The sequence below is a fragment of the Clupea harengus genome, chromosome 3 (genome assembly GCF_900700415.2).
Source record: "Clupea harengus chromosome 3, Ch_v2.0.2, whole genome shotgun sequence".
Classification (NCBI taxonomy): domain Eukaryota; kingdom Metazoa; phylum Chordata; class Actinopteri; order Clupeiformes; family Clupeidae; genus Clupea; species Clupea harengus.
In genome coordinates this window covers 6,726,607-6,742,765 of record NC_045154.1, presented here as the reverse complement: position 1 = coordinate 6,742,765, position 16,159 = coordinate 6,726,607, and the positions used below count along the sequence as shown (strand labels likewise).

At 45.4% G+C, this 16,159-nt stretch overlaps 1 protein-coding gene and 1 long non-coding RNA gene across 4 annotated transcripts in view; one reads left to right on the top strand and one right to left on the bottom strand.

The window, feature by feature from the left end:
* Window positions 1-310: 310 nt before the first annotated feature.
* LOC105905541 lies at window positions 311-2,658 on the top strand. 3 transcript variants are annotated; one of them, XR_001162618.3, is made up of 4 exons: window positions 311-425; window positions 574-626; window positions 891-1,007; window positions 2,530-2,658. It is a non-coding gene; the product is annotated as an uncharacterized LOC105905541 (long non-coding RNA). The 3 variants fall into 3 exon arrangements; XR_004163378.2 differs by having other exon boundaries at window positions 2,514-2,658; XR_004163379.2 differs by having other exon boundaries at window positions 891-1,025.
* Window positions 2,659-9,268: 6,610 nt separating this feature from the next.
* igf1ra (insulin-like growth factor 1a receptor) overlaps window positions 9,269-16,159 on the bottom strand; it is a 97,237-nt gene continuing 90,346 nt past the window's right edge. Inside the window, exons 20-21 of the mRNA XM_031564413.2 lie at window positions 14,669-14,803; window positions 9,269-10,914 (exon numbers count right to left, since the gene is read on the bottom strand). Of these exons, the coding sequence (XP_031420273.1) occupies window positions 10,356-10,914; window positions 14,669-14,803 (694 nt within the window). The 3' untranslated portion in view covers window positions 9,269-10,355. The remainder of the gene's footprint in view (window positions 10,915-14,668; window positions 14,804-16,159) is intronic.

The following is a 16,159-nucleotide window of genomic DNA, read 5'->3' as shown; positions in this document are numbered from 1 at the left end:
AGAGAACTTTTTATATGGTCTGGTATAAGGCGGAGGAGGCTATTTGTTTTACATAAGGAGTGCGCGCCTGTGCGATATACAGTGTATCTACATTCTCCGTTTAGTGAATATGTTTACGCAACTCTAGGTTTCTCCAGTCGTGCTCCTTCGATATCAACAAAAAAGGGCTATGAAATTATTATGAAACCTGGTGAAGAAAACATAATTTCACTGCATGGTTTATGAAAGTACTCCTCTTGGGAGTGTGCAGTGTGCCTTTAAAGGTTAAGAGCTAGAGTAAAAATAGCCCACTGAAGGAAGGTTTTTGTAGAGTGGGTAACGGCCATGAGGCAGAGTTTGATTCGCAACAGAATCACACCAACAAATTCACTTTCTCCTTGGGTCTGCTGCCATAGGTTCATTTGGTGAAGCTGTAGTTGTGACAGGTAAGTGCAACTGACATAGGGATGTAGGGCAGAGGGGTAAACATTCACCAGTCTGTGTACCGTAAATCCACTGTCAATAAAGCATAATGGCTGTTCCTCATTAGGCTACCACAAAGTACTAAAAATAAGAGTTTTGTCTTTTTCTCAGGGTTTGGTCCTTTCAGTCGGTACTTGGTAAACCCCAGTTGGACTGCAGCACAGGTACACACAGTAGTTTGACATATTAGACATGAACAGACAAACCGATAGAATGACAGCTGAAGAAATGGACAATTTTACCCAAATTGTAGCCTTTTTTTCTTTAGTGATGATGTGCTATATTTGCACCATAGTTATAAAAGTCTGCTCTCCCATACAAACTAATTTTAGCCTCAAGATATGTAATGCAGAATTATAGGGGCATTATGGGGCTGCAGAATGTGATTTTTGCAGACAAATAACTGCAATATTCTCTCCTCTTCGTAGGGTTTAAAAGCTGAGGGCCTGGAGGAGGATATTGAGATTTATATTAAAGAAATTCCAGTGAGCTATTCCAGCACAAAGCAGATCTTGTCAGAAATCTGGGATAAAGTTCAACCAGAGGTGATGGCTCAGAATGGGGTATAGCACTATGTATATACTACGCGACGCATGATTGTGCCTACAACAAAGCAGGTGGCAACTATGCTGTCTATGACCATTAGCCATAGATCATTAGAAGTAAATCACGTGAGCTAGCCAGGAAGACAAAGATCTCAGTTTTAATGGAGCTCCTGTGCCCCATACATGGCACAGCTCCAGGAGTGGCACTTCATTGGCTACTTCAGCACACATAAAACATACACTAACAGTGCACAGATACGCTAACTAACACAGGGATCAACACAGTGGCATTGCAGCATAACAATAAACGACAGGGGGTTGTAGCTCAATCTGGTAATTCTTGTGAGCACTGGCACTAACACTGGTTGGTACCACTAGGTGGAGGTCCAGGGACTGGTGCTTACGGTGGTCAGTGCCTCTGGCACCATGCACTGAATGCTGGAGAGTGCCACTAGGGGGGGGGGGGGGGTGGGGGGCTCCAGAGTCTGTTCAGTGCTCATTGACCAGTCATTGACCAATTAATAGCTAACACTGATCATTTCAGCAGGAAGACCTCCTGGAACTGGTCAGTGATCATACAAGGGCATTTGCACTTGCAATTAAAAAACAGTAGCTCTGTCCCTGTTGTTTTGGCAAGCATTATGAGACTGTCATTCAAAACGTTTCTGTCTTTTGTCTGTTTACCTATTTTATACATTTAAACTTTTGTAGTCTTTGGTTATAGTCTACTTTATGTTATTGTGAGATGTTAAATTTGTTCATATCTGAGCAGGAATTGTTTAATTCCCACTGCTATGCAAAATGAAAACAAATGTGTAAACAAATCAATTTTGAGTCTTAAGTTTGTGATAGGTGATATTTTGTAGAGAAGTGGGACTAACACAAATCTGGTTCACCTTCTGAAATGAAGTAGGATCAATGTTTTATTTCCACATTGTTCCCATTTTAAACAGTCCAAAGTATACACTAGGCTATTTGTGTATTTAATTATATGTTGTATTAACATTGCATCAGCTTTATAAAGTCTTGTCACATCATTTAGTGTTCTGAAGATGACCAACTTAGCTGTTCTATGAAAAGTGCCAGGGCCCCTGTCTAATAACTGACAGGTTTAAACTGAAAAGGTCCTCCTGCTGAAATGATCACTGTCAGTCCCTGGAGCTCCCCCTAGTGGGGCTAGCCAGTATTTGCACAAGGTGTCAGGGGCCTCAAGACTGACCAGTTTGAGCATTAACTGCTTCTGTAATTAACTAGGCACACATGGGCACTGCACACAAAAGGAAGGCAACAAACATATAATTCACAGTTTAGAACACTCAAACAGTTCTTCCACCATTATTCTGCTGTTGGGCATCATGGGAACCCTCAAAGGCTCTTACTTAGGTACACGGAAGCTTCACTAATCCTTGCACATTACAATGTAGAAGTTTAAAATGATTTGCATCATATTTTAAAATGGATAGATACAATAACACCTTTTGTCTTTGTGTGTTATGTTATTAACAGTTCACTATTCATTTAGGAATAGCCCCCTGGGTCTAAAGGCATCACTCTGGAACAGACAGGGAAGAATTATGGTTATGAGGCCAAAGATGTGTGTGGCCAGTGTCCCCTCAGTCACTGCTGTGTTGAGGGAGGTGTAGACAAACTGGACTCCATTATATGAGATCCCTCACAAAGAAGTTAAAAGCAAAGGGGCTGGATGTCATCTATTCAAAGGATGTTGGGAGGTGTAGTATTTGTACCTAATGTACTTCATAATTCATTTGATGATTCTGACAAAACCATAAAAATCCATTAAGGATGAATAAAACATTTACGAGTTTAACTTTAAATCATGACTATTATTTGCATAGCCTTGAGATTATGTAGTTGTGTGCTTGGTATTGCATGATTTTATTTCCGTCTTATGGTACTGTACTATACACATCATGTAATGTCACGCTGTGACGTCTCTTGACCGAGCAGGTACCTGTGTGATTTCACCTACTACTGCTCTCTTCACTGTGGGAGAGGAAGGGCTGCATTCATCCATGTTCCGGCCTCAGACAGTGTGGCTGCCCCGGAGAAGCTGGTGCCCCAGCTCCGCACCATCATTCAGGCCATGCTGAGGGAGTTCAGAGGCCTGTCTGATAACACAGCAGACTGCACCATGGATCAATTAGCACCTGAGGAATGTTCTCAGCAGCTAATACAGCATTTCCACACCCCACCGCTGTAACTGCTGTAAGCCAATGGTGTGTTAAAGCAGACCGCCGCAACTATAGGAGGGGAGACATTTTTAAATGACAAGAGGACAAGTGATGACAAGTCATTTCATTAAATCGTTTAAAACTAGTGACAGATGTAGTGCCGGGCTAAGGCACTGCATGCTTTGTCTCTTTTTGTCTGATATAGACAACCAACGCCACTATATTTATTTCATGAGTTTGATTAGGCATATTAGGAGACAGCATATTGACCCTTAAACAAACCGCATTTTGAACACATAGAGGGTAGTAACTCTGCAACCCACAGGTTCAAATGTGATCAGTCATTTGGCATCTGTGGCATTGAATGCATGAACAATATCTGATGACAAAACTGCTGTCCTCTTTATTTCAGTTTTTTTTAATATTGTAGTTGTAGTTTGTCATTTAGTTCTTTCATGATTTTTGATTTTTTTTTAAATGATGTTTATAGTGTATGGGTCTCGTCATTGTGAAGTCATCTCAGGGTAAACAGTAGCCTGACTCTGCCACTTATTGCTGATGAGTTTCTCAGTCATTGTTAGGCTGAATAGCCATTCCATACTGGTCAATGCCGATTGGTTAAAGGCTGGTCCTATGGTTTCAAAATGAACCCCCACGTCTATGCCCAGTAGGATGCAACGACTGGAAACAATCCCCAATGGATCTATTCACAAAATTAATTTGGATCTGGTTATAGCAGACTAGCTCAAAATACCAGTTCACTTTAATTGAATCAATTAATTAATAAAGTTAATTAATTAATTAATTAATTTGACCAAAAGCTTTGGTTTACCTAACACACATAATAGTTTTATGTTCTTGGTGTAAACAGCTAATTGTGTGGCCTAATGTGTGCACCAGAGGTCACTTTGCTATGGCAAACACGTAAACATGAGCAGCTATGGAGAGTAAGGAGACACACTGAATAACCAGACTCAGAAACGCAAGCCTTGTTTCTCATTCACTTTTAATTCAAAATTTAAGAAAAAAAGAAAAATACATGAAATTCTTCAGACAGACGTTAAGCCAATGGCATGTAAAGAGTATGCCATCTCAACTAGAGGTGGGGAAAAAAACACCCAGGAGGCCTCAAATACAGAACTTACAAGAAGACAAGTGTACCAGCCAAGCCATCAATCAAATCAGTTCATCACCAATCAAATCACTGATAGAGATACAGATTTTTTTGCAAAAGTAAATTAAAAGCATTATCAATAAAGATCTTCTAAGTACAGTAGAACAAGGCCCCATTTGAAGTGTCGGAATGCCAAGCAGAGAACAACAGTGCCTGGAAAAAAAATTATGTCTAACAAAATCCTCAAGCTCATTATTGCAATTTATAATGCATTGATGCATCTTTTCTAAACCTGAGCCTCGCATTCTGTAGAAATACAATACAAAATAAAAATCATGATAACTTGAATGAAACTGTTTCAGTCAGTCTACCTTCAGGTTTGCAAAGAACTGGAAATGCAACAAGCGCTACTGTCTACTGTAAACGTGTTTTTTTTTAATTCTAGTCATGTTAACTGTCTGTCATGACTACCCGTAATCTACTGGACACATCTGTCCTATTTGTGTCTGCTGTGAATATATATTGTAAGTGGGTTCATAACCCACTGGAAACTATGGAAACCTTGGCAGGCAGCATTCAATAAAAACTGACATTCACTTCTCAACCCTTTTGTCCATTTTATAAGTGAACAAAGAAAAAAAAAGTAATAAATATCACTGATACCTATTTTTCTTTATCAGAAAGACATAAAATCCTTATTCACTACATCTAAATGTGATCACTTGCCCCCATATACATACGAGAGAAAAAAACGAGAAAAAAAACACAAGCACAAGGCCTTTATAAGAATATTGATCTGGGTGTTCTTTTATTAGAGTTTGGGACTATAGCACACATGATGCATTTCGATTCAGCCATGTGCCTCCTATCCCCTTCAACCTGGACTCTGAAACTAACCTCCTAAAAACCCCTGAAGGTCCTCATTCGGGGAAAAAAATTAAGCTTAAGAAATTTTTAAGTGCCTTGATTAAGATGTACCAGGGTTACTCATGCTGTTGTATTGCCAATCATTCTCCACAACCAGCCAAGTCCCACAATGAGGGAGTAATAACTGCCCCCTCCCCCCCCCCCCCCCCCTCTTGTTTTCTCATTCTGACCCAGTCAGGCTGCCTCGTCCATCTCATCAGCGGATATCAAAAAGGATGATGGGGAAAAGCCCGCTAATGTCACTCTTCTGCTGGGCCAATGAGCCACAGTATTGCATGGATGACTGAAGACCTTGACACCGCACCGACAACTCTGGCCAGTGAACCGGTACTCCCTAGAGCAGCATTTTAGTCAGCAGCAAAAGAGAAGAATGGAAAAGCTCCATAATAACAAGCTTTCCATCTTTTGTGAAAGATGACGACGACGACATGGTCGAAATGGTAGGCCCTTTGTGTACTGTCCTTTCTCAGAAAAGGTAACAAAAAAATCCTGGATGTAATCCAAATTGGAATGGTCAAATGTATAAATAAATATAAAGAATACAAATCTTTAGGTCTCTACAGAAGTTTTAGAGAGTTAAACTTTAAGTCCATCTAGGTGCTTGAATGTGATGGCAGTCATACTGATAACATAAATAGTTGAGGACATTAACTTGTGTGATAAGTAAAGAGGTGGTGGTGGTGGTGTTGCCTTAGCCAGTGGGAGTGAGCGAGCAGCATGTGTTTGCTGTGGCTCATATTTGGTTACATGACAACTTTTAACAAACAAGAGCAAACAACACGCCAAACTCCAACTTGCTGACGTCTCAAATGGTTGGTCATGTGACGAACACATGGCAAAACAAAAACAAACAAACAAAAAAGAAAACAGTAAACAAGGCACACCATCTGATTGATTTCAGTGCCAAGATGCTTCCAGTCTGACTAAGTCTATAACTTCCTGACAACTCTGTAGCCGTAGAGTAAGCTGTTCTGTTTCCAGCCAATACCCCGCGTGTCCATTGGGACGGCACCACTTCCAGAAGAACATTCAGGAAAAGAATGGCTGCGCCTTTGGTGTTTTCGAATAAGGAGCTCTGAGCGACTTGAGGTACACAGCCTGAGGAGGATGCTGGGATAGCCAGTGGAGACCCGCGAGTGTTAACAGTGATGACCTTGTGCTAATGAGCAAAGGACACACCAGGAGGAGCATGACATGCTGCTTGTTGATGGCTGACGGCACTACACTCGGAAAAAAAAAACCCCACAAAAATCACTGCCACTTTGTTCATGTATTTCATGGGAACTTATTTTTAACTGTACATGCCATTTGTCCACAAATCAGTGAGGGTAACATAAGACAGGTCCTGTGTAAGGGAAAAGATAACGTGTTAAATTCTGTATTCTGCTGAGATTATTTGGCTTTGGAGCTGATGAATATGTTGATAAATATAGCGGGATTTTACAATGGTAATGGCGTTTGTGGTTTGGGTGTCTTTTGACCAAGCCTAAGCCAAACCTAATTTCTGCTGTGACATACTGTCACAAATACATTATAATGGCCATAATGTTTCTGAAATGAGTGGAACCATTAAAATGTATATAAAGATTGGCTTAACAAGATCTCCATCACAATTGAAAGCGAATATACTTTCTCCTCTGAAGAGACCATTTCATTAAGAAAGCCCATGCAGCTGTTTGCTGCAGGTGTGTGTTGTGAGGATTTCAAGGTTGTGAAAATCATCTATGGGCAAAGGAGTGGGAAGGGATGTCTGAGGTGGCTGGGACCCACTGGGCATGTCTGTACGCCTCCCATTGAAGGCATTCCCGAATGCAGGCTGGTTTTACTCAGAGTGTAACGGCTAGGAAGAATGAATGTACAGAGAGAGAAAAAAATCCTCTTTCATCCAGTGAAAGAGATGTTTTCTTTCTCACAATGCCTTACATTACAGAACCATTTCAATGCCTTAAGTTAATACAATGCCTTTAATGCCTTAAGTTATATGTCCCCCTTTTAGGTCCATAGATCTGACAGAATGAGGACTTGTGATTGGTGTACACAGAATGGGACTCTTTCAACCATCTTTTGTTTTTAAAGATACCTCTTCCACTCCAATTCACCGAGTGTGTGTGTGGTTCATGACGTTATTGAGGTTTACCCAGATTCAGAGAACGATCAGTTTGTCCTCTGTTGATAATTGAGAAAAAAGTGAGATGTCATAATTTTTTATACACATACATAAGAAAAAAAGAGTGAGGTAGATAAATGCGTTAAGGGAAAAAAAAAATGAAAAAAGTCCCCATCGTAACACCAAACGCAAATACATACAAACAAAAACGATGCCCAGCCATAACTCCAAAAAAAGATACATACAAACAAAAATCTAACTTTTAACTGAATCATGGGGCATTCATACAGTGATTTAAATGTAACAACAAACAAAAACAAATAAATAACCCTAAAGAGAAAAAAAAGTCTAGTTAGTGGAGAGGGAGAAATGTACTGATCAGGTGACATCAAGGAGAAGAAATCCTTCACAAAAACACGTAATGAATGAAAGCCCCACCCCCAAGGCCATTTCCATCCTTACAACACTAGACTCTTCTAAGAGAGCTCTCTCTGGGGTCCAGCGCATGTTCATTTGGTTTGCATTTGGTCTGCAGAATGAGCAGCCACCGTGGTGCAGTCTAAGCTGCTACTCTGCAGGATGAAGAAGAAGAAGGAAGGGAGAGGGGCGATATAGTGTCACTGAACGGAGAGGAAACCGTCAAGCAGCAATCAAGAGGAGGAAACCAGTTCTGTTGAATCAGCTGTTGGGTACCAACTGGTTGGGAGAAGTAAGGCAATGACAAGATAATACTAAAAAAAAAAAACAAGACAATCGCAACTTAGCCCTCTCAGTTGGTTGAAAATGAAAACGGGTCCAAATTCTGGATTTACTAACAGGAAACCACTCCATTCATGAAAATGTATCTTGGAACGAGGCACTGTGAATGGCGGCAGGTACAGTTTACACTTTACTTCAGACCACAGGCAGGGGTGGGGAGTAGTGTTGGGGCCAGAACTACACCAAGAGAGAGGGGGAGAGAGAGAGAGAAGCACATGGGAGGAACTGTTGGGGGCAATCAGAGAAGGGGGCGGGGGCGGGGGGGGGGGGGGGGGGCAAGACCTTAACTTGGACCTGAGATTAAACAGCAGCGCAGAGGCCGTGACAGGCCCAGTGCCTGACGACTAGCACGCTGGTGCCGAGAGTACACGCTCATGCACAGAGCTAAGGTGTCTGTAAGGACTAAATAATAATAATAATAATAATAATAATTATAATTGAATGAGAAAAACAATTCATTTCATTAAAAAATAAAAGGCAATGGACAATATGTGACAAACAGACAGCCTCTCTAGGGATCCAAGAAGAAGAAACAAAAGCTTTTTTTCTTTGTTTCATTTTTCATTTTTTTCTTTTTTTTTAATTCTTTTTTTGCTAGAACAATATAAAGCATAAGAAAAATGGACTGTAGTGGAGATCATAGAATATTAAACCTGAAGGATTTCTTTATATATATATATATATATTTATACTGATATATAACATCCACAAAAGAAAAAAAGAATAAAATAGCAGCTTCTTTCTGTACAGACATAGAGGTGAACATCTGAACCGTAAAAAAGTTATAAAAGTGACACAAACAAATTATGTGTGTGTGTGAGTGTGTGTGTGTGTGTGTGAGTGTGTGTGTGTGTGTGTGTGTGCATGTGTGTGTTTGAGTGTTTGTGTTTGATTTTTTGAAGGTCAAACATACAACTGTAAGACCCTTATAATATAAATGTTTGAATTGTATAGCGATCACTGCCTAATCTAAAAATACCTTCTGTACAGAACGACTCACATGCCTGTAGTTAAACACACACACACACACTCAGAGAAGTCAAGGCTTGCCATTCTCTTGCACACCTCTGTGGACTCTTCTGACCGAGCCAATCCCTTCTGATTCATCTTTTTGGCTCACACTTGTGTGTGTACGTCTTAACTTGCTTTGTTTGTGATTTGATTTTTGGCGCCACGTTTGTCTTTTGTCATCTTGAAACGAACGGGTGCATTCTGCTTCAGTGCAGCTCATCTCAGAGATGGGGTCGTGCGGTAGAGATCGCAATGCCACCATCTGTACGGCAGGCCGGGAGGGACATAACGAAATGAACGACTAAAGGAAAGACAAGACAATATTCACAAGGTACATTGACTTGTGAGATCCCCATCAAAAGCAAAACAAAAAGCCAGTGTAAAAGTTCAGTTGCTGTTCCCTCCACACCCGAGTCTAGATATTTAACTTAAGAGACGACATGAAGGAAAAGAAAAAAAGATGAACAGCATACGAAAGTTCCTTTTCGAAATTTGGCAAAAATTATTTTGGCAGTTTCAAAACAGAAGCACCCTGCACCCCCACCCCACCCTAAACCACCCTCTGCCTTACTACTCTCCTGCAGTGAAACAGGGAAGCATAGCTCTTCCTTACTTCTCTCCTGCAGTGAAACAGGGAAGCATAGCTCTGCCTTACTACTCTCCTGCAGTGAAACAGGGAAGCATATATCGGATGGCTGTGGCGTCCATGGTGAGCCCATCAGATGGACATCACTCTACCTCCCCAAAGAGACAGAAGGACCCTTCAATGGGACCAGAGCTAAAGTTGTGACAGTGGCCTCCTTCAGCGAAAAAAGTACGAGATGTGAAGGGCAAGTGTTCAGAGGAAGCCATACACCCTTTACTGTAAAGAGGAACAAGTGCCAAGAAACACACACTTCTAAAAAAAAAAAAAAAAAAAAAAAAGTGCTTTAGGGTTGGACTTGCTGGCAGATATGCTGAACAGAACATAACGTTTAGACGTTGTGACTTCCTCCACGATGATGACGCGATGGAAAGACGAGAGAAAAGGAGAGAGATCCACTGTAAACACAGCGGCACACAAGAGTCCATCGATTGTATTCATCCCATGAGCCAAGAGTTTGAATCCTATGAATAAAATAGAATAAAATATATGAACAAACTCTAAAGCAGAACCACATAGGCGTGAGGATGAGGGGATATGTAGGGGGTACCCTGTGTGAGAGGAGTGTGGTATTCGCTTAGGGAGGCGTCGGGGATCAGCAGGCAGAGGACTGGGGCAGGGGCAGGGTCCGCTCGTTCTTGCGCCCCCCGTTCATGTGCGCGTACGGCTGGGTCTCGTCGAACGCCGGCCCCAGCACCACCACGGGCCCGTTGGCCGACACCTGTCCCGAGTGCTTGTCCAGGCCCAGGGCCGCCGGGGCCAGCGTGGGGGCAGGCGAGATGGAGGTGGGGGACGAGCAGGAGGGCGCCGAGGCCGTCGGGGAAGAGGGCCCCAGGGGCGTCCCCGTCACTGTCCCTGTCCCCTGGGCCGTGGGGATCGGCTGCGGGGAGGAGCTCGCGGGGGTTCCGGCGGAAACAACCACGGGTGTCGGGGGCTGCCGGCTGTTGACGGGGTCCAGGGGGACGTTTTCCATGTTCTCCAAGTCCAGCTCGAAGTCCAGCTCCTCGGTATCCGGGGGCTTGTTCTCCTCGCTGTAGAAGAAGCTGAGCTCGCCGAACGGCGGCTCCAGCTCCTCCTTGATGCTGCTGATGATCTCCTGGAAGGAAGGCCGCATCTTGGGATTGTACTGCCAGCACATCCGCATCAGTTCAAAGCTGTGGATGATAAACACACACACACACACACACAGAGAAAGAGAGAGTGAGAGAGAGAGAGAAAGAGTATGATTTTACTGATATGGCATAAGTTATAGAATACATGATGAAAAGGAAGGAACAATGACAGTGGTCCACAGACTCTGCTATAGTGTTGAAAATAAAGAGAAAAAAAACGAAAACAGAAATCTATTCTTCAATAACACAACTGGAGTGTCTTTGGTGTAAAGATGAAGTATGGTATATACAGTATACATGGTGAACTCCGTGTTGCATAAATACACTACTTCACCTACAGATGGCAGTCTTCACCAAAGGAAGCAGCTGAGCTGGGAATGTCACATACTGTACCGTTGCGGACAGATTCCAGAGCTTTCCATAATCATACCACCTCACCACCCCCAATCCCCCCCCCCCCCCCCCCCCCCCCCCCCCCCCCCCCCCACACGGAAAACACATGCTTAGGTCTCGCGTTGTGTGTGGCCGTGCTTTCACAGACGAGTGAGTGAGTGAGTGAGCGAGTGAAGAGTTCTGCACGATCATACATGCACGTGATCATAAAACTCTGGCCAGAACTGCGGAGCCGGAGCACTAGGGAATGTCAAAACAGTGCTATAAAACGGGAGAATCATTACAGCTCAGGGCTGTCCTGCCGGCCGCATCTTAAATTATACACAAACAAGCTAAGAATACCCTTCCTCGTCTCGGGCTGGCTGAAATGGATGCCTATGCGATCTCTCTCTTTTTTTTTCTCGCTCTCTTTCTGCCATGACCCTCCTCCTTCAGGACAACTCGCTGAGTGGCAGTGCCCTCCTCTCGCTTCCTCTCCCGGAACAGGCCCGCACCGCTGGGCACCCCGACAGCAGCGGAGCCATTCGGGGGCAAGGCGCCTCCCAGCACTCACCTCACGTCACACTCTATACTGTGAGAGAGGGCAGGAGGCTCGAGGAGGGGAGAGGCTGGGTGCTGCAGTGGTCTCGCTCTCTCTAGCCATGACTAGGCCTAAATACATTGTGACCCTGTGTGAATCCTGTTGGTTCAAACCAAACTCCCAGACTTCCCACAAGCTCAGAGAGCAGCGGCTCTGGGCCAGCTCCGGGCCGAATATGGCTGCCATCCAGAGGGGAAATGAGAAGGCCAAGGCCTGGCGCGTGGCGTGCTCGAGAGTAACCTGTGCGCTCTGGCGTGGGCTCAGGGGGGAGGGGAATTCTTACGGGGCCATCTGTCGCCACAGACCACGGCACAGTGGCGGCGGCGGCGGCGGCTCGCCGTCGGGAACAAAAAATACAGCTATGGTAAATCCAGCCGGCCTGTCATCAAACACACACACACACACACACACATATGCATACGCGCACGAACATGTATACCCAATCAGGCACACATACCCAAGACTTAACCACTGGGCCTATGCTGATTGGAGTTCCCTTTTCTGATATCATTTTAAGTGAATTAGCATCAGGCTCTAACAATGACCACAACCTTTTTTTAACTGACAGAAAGGGTAGGTTCTCACAGTGGGACATTCACTCACTCACTCACTCACTCACTCACTCACTCACTCACTCACTCACTCACTCACTCACTCACTCACTCATTCATTCTTTCAATCAGGCTGGAGTCATAAGCGACTGCTTTTGACAGCTAACACCCTATGACTTCAGTGGTCTCACTAGCATGACGTGTCTAAATAAAGCAGTCCAAAGAGAACAGGACAGTACTCCTGTTTCAGAGTAGAACTCTATTGGGTAGCACCGCTAACATGCGCGTCTTGCAATGGCTCTTGCAATGCCGTGCAATCTGAGCTTTATGTGATCAGGAAGTGGTCTGGGACATCTCAGCACATGTGACATTTATGTTTTCTTTTCAAACACAATCCCAGCTTTTCTTTGCTCTTTTCTTTCTCGTTTCTTCGCTTTCTCCTCCCTCCGTCTCTTTCTCAGAGAGAAGTTCACTGTGTGGGTCCGATCGTCTACGTGTGGGCCAGATCGGTTTCAAAGCAAGCCGCTTTAGGGGTTGTGCTGCGACTCAGACACGGGCAACAGTACAGAACGCCATGTGTTTGGCCCCAAAATCTAACCCCACCAGCCCCCCTCCTACATCCACACCCTCACCCCCTTCCCAAGCCCCTCTCTTCCTCTTTGTCTCCCCGTTCCATGTGCAACCCTCTCCATGCGCTCCCGCTTTCAGGACACCCGCACTGGGGCTGCCATGGCAACCAGGGGTTTGTGTCTCCACAACACAGCCCGTCCTCTGTAAGTAAGGTGAGGTCAGTCATCGACAGAGAGAAAGAGAAAGAGAGAGAGGAGGGGGAAGACCACATGCCATCAGGTTGAGATCAGCCCAGCAGGGGGAAAGGATGAGGGAGAGAGAGAGAGAGAGAGAGCGTGAGAGAGAGAGATGTACTGTATTCTCACTGTTGAGTGAATGGTTCCCATCTGTCTCATCCCTGTCAATAGATCAGTGTGTCCTCACTGTGACCTAAATGTTCAGTATTACTCTCATGAAATCTGTCTCCCTTGTCTCCCTCCTGTCTGTCTACCAAGACAGTTACTTAACTATCTGTCTGCATAGAGTTCAGAATCTCTTCTTTCAGTTTACAAGTCTGTCAGACAGTCTGTCAGTCTTGACATGTCACTCTCTGTCTGTCTGTCTGTGACTGTCACAGAACTGGATATGGCCCCTTCTGGTCTACTGACTGCCTGGCTGTCTGCCTGACTGCATATCTTCTCCTGTTGGATCACCAATGGTCTGAGCGTGATCATTGCATTGGTAGAGAGTGACCATTGTTATCTGTCCACCTCTCTGAGTAATGCGTCAAGTGTCATGCGTATCTGTCCATCTCTCTGTCCAGACACTATCTTCCTTAAGAGTCCATCTCCTCCCCTGGTCTTAGCTAGAGCTCGGATGGTGTCAATACTGCCGGGGGTGGTGGGTGGGGGTGGGAGGGTAGACACCAATCCCTGTGGGGAATGCCTGGTATCTCTCACTTGCTGCAGCCCCGGCATCCCTTCTATGGGCTTGCACTCCGCCGCTCAACGGAGCAGGGGTGGGTGGTAGGGGCCCCGGAGGCACATGATGTCAGCCACCCCTCTTTTAAACTCATGACGTAAATACCAGCTGTCAAGCAGTGGCTCGCTCAGGCCCGCGCTTGGCTCAGGAGCTGCTATTCTCACTGGCATCCCCTCTCTCCCTCTCCCTCTCCCTCTCCCTCTCCCTCTCTCTCTCTTTCTCTCTCTATCTCCCTCTCTCTCTCTGTCTCTCTCTCTGGTGTCTGCTGATGCTCTGCTCAGATTCTGTGCTAATGGTCGGGCCCCGCCGAGGCCCCTGTGACCTTATATCTACACGCAGCCCAGAACACAGAGTGGCGGACAAAGAGACCGTAGTAGAGGAGTAGAAGGGTTGCATTTCAGCAAGGAGGGGGAGAAAGAACGATAGACGGAAGGGGAGTGCGAAAGAGAGAGAGAGCATAAGAAAGAGAACGAGAAATAAGGGCAAGGTTCTGAGACAATGCCCCCCTTTCATGGCAGACTTCTCACAAAAAAACAGAACAGGGCAGGGTGGGGGTGGTAGGATACAGGTGTGTGTGTGTGTGTGTGTGTGTGTGTGTGTATGTGGTTGACAAAGAGAGAGTGAGTGTGTGTGTGTGTGTGTGTGTGTGTGTGTGTGTGTGTGTGTGTGTGTGTGTGTGTGTGTGTGTGTGTGTGTGTGTGTGTGTGTGTGTGTGTGTGTGTGTGTGTGTGTGTGTACGTACAGCATGTCGGGGCAGTTGTCAGGCTTGTCCAGCAGGCCTCCTTCCATGACGAAGCGCAGCACCTGCTCGTTGGACATGCCCTGGTAGGGTTGCTCCGACAGGGTGGCAATCTCCCACAGCACCACCCCAAACGACCTGCAGAGGGCGACAGAGAGAGATAAATACACACACACATACACAAACACCATGCCAAATGACCTGTGGAACAAGAAAAGAATTAGCCTTGAAACATACCCACCATCCTGTTTGCGTGCATTGAGAGAGAGGGGACACGTACACATTTCCGCCAAGGCACTGGATAAAGCATAGAGGATGCCGCCCAGACACGCACACACTATCACAGATGGCTAGCAAAACACAAGGAACTTGAGCAATGATGAGGAGTGGCCTTACAATAACCTCTTACCCATGAACGTCCCTTCCCAAACACCCTCCCCCCCACCCCACACACACACTTGGACAACAGATAGTGATGATAAGGAGCAGTCACACACTCGCACACACACCCACATCCACTCTGCAGCACGTCCCCCCCACGGGCAGTCCACAGCTCCAAGTTTCCAGCATCACGCCAATCGCCGTGATTTACGTCCACTGACGCAACCACTGACCCCTTATCAAAGACCCTGGCAACAGCCAAGCGAGGATGAGTCTGAGGCCATTTGAGGTTTGAGCACAGCGTGCTTAAGTTACAGTACAGAACAGCAGTATGGAGGGGGACATAAATCTAAACCGCTGCTCACCAGCTATGTGAATTACACAGAGGGAAGATCTCAGGCCCATACAAAAACACTAAAGCCCCCCTGCCCACTGCCCCCCCAGAAAAAAATAAATCTTGTGTTTATCCTCCAAGTCTTCTTCCCAGGCTGGAACACAAAGACAAAGGGGACTTAAATTAAATCCGAACCGGAGTCCAAACACAATTGGAAGCATTCAGGCAGGCCCCGCCCCGGCCGCTCGTTGCGATTAACCTGGGCCCCTCTTCTCTTCCCTCTTCTCTTTCTCGCCTGCACTGCACTGCACTACGCTACGCTGTGCTGCTCAGGCCATGTGCAGCTGATTAAAGCAAACGAGAGCATTTATCAGCCAAAGGGGGGGATAAGGGGCGTCACACACAAAACAGAGAGGAACAGAGCCTTCGACATAAAACAAAAAGAAGGCGATAAACAAAGACAAAGTCCACACACACACACACACACACACACACACACACAGGCGTGCAAACACAAGCAGACACCACAGAGAGCGCAGTGTTGCCAGTCATTATTCATTACTCCTGGCCTTAGAAATGTTGGGAGTTGGCGCGGGATCTGAGGCGTCGCTCAGCACCCTCTAAAACGCTCTATTACAACAGCGCAGCCCTCGGAGGGCAGCGAAAGACAGAGCGGCTTTATGGGAAGAGGAGTGTCCCGCAGGCAAAGAGATGTGTGTGTGTGTGTGTTTTTTCAAAAGGGAAATAAATAACGGTGACGTGGAAAGCTTGTGGACACC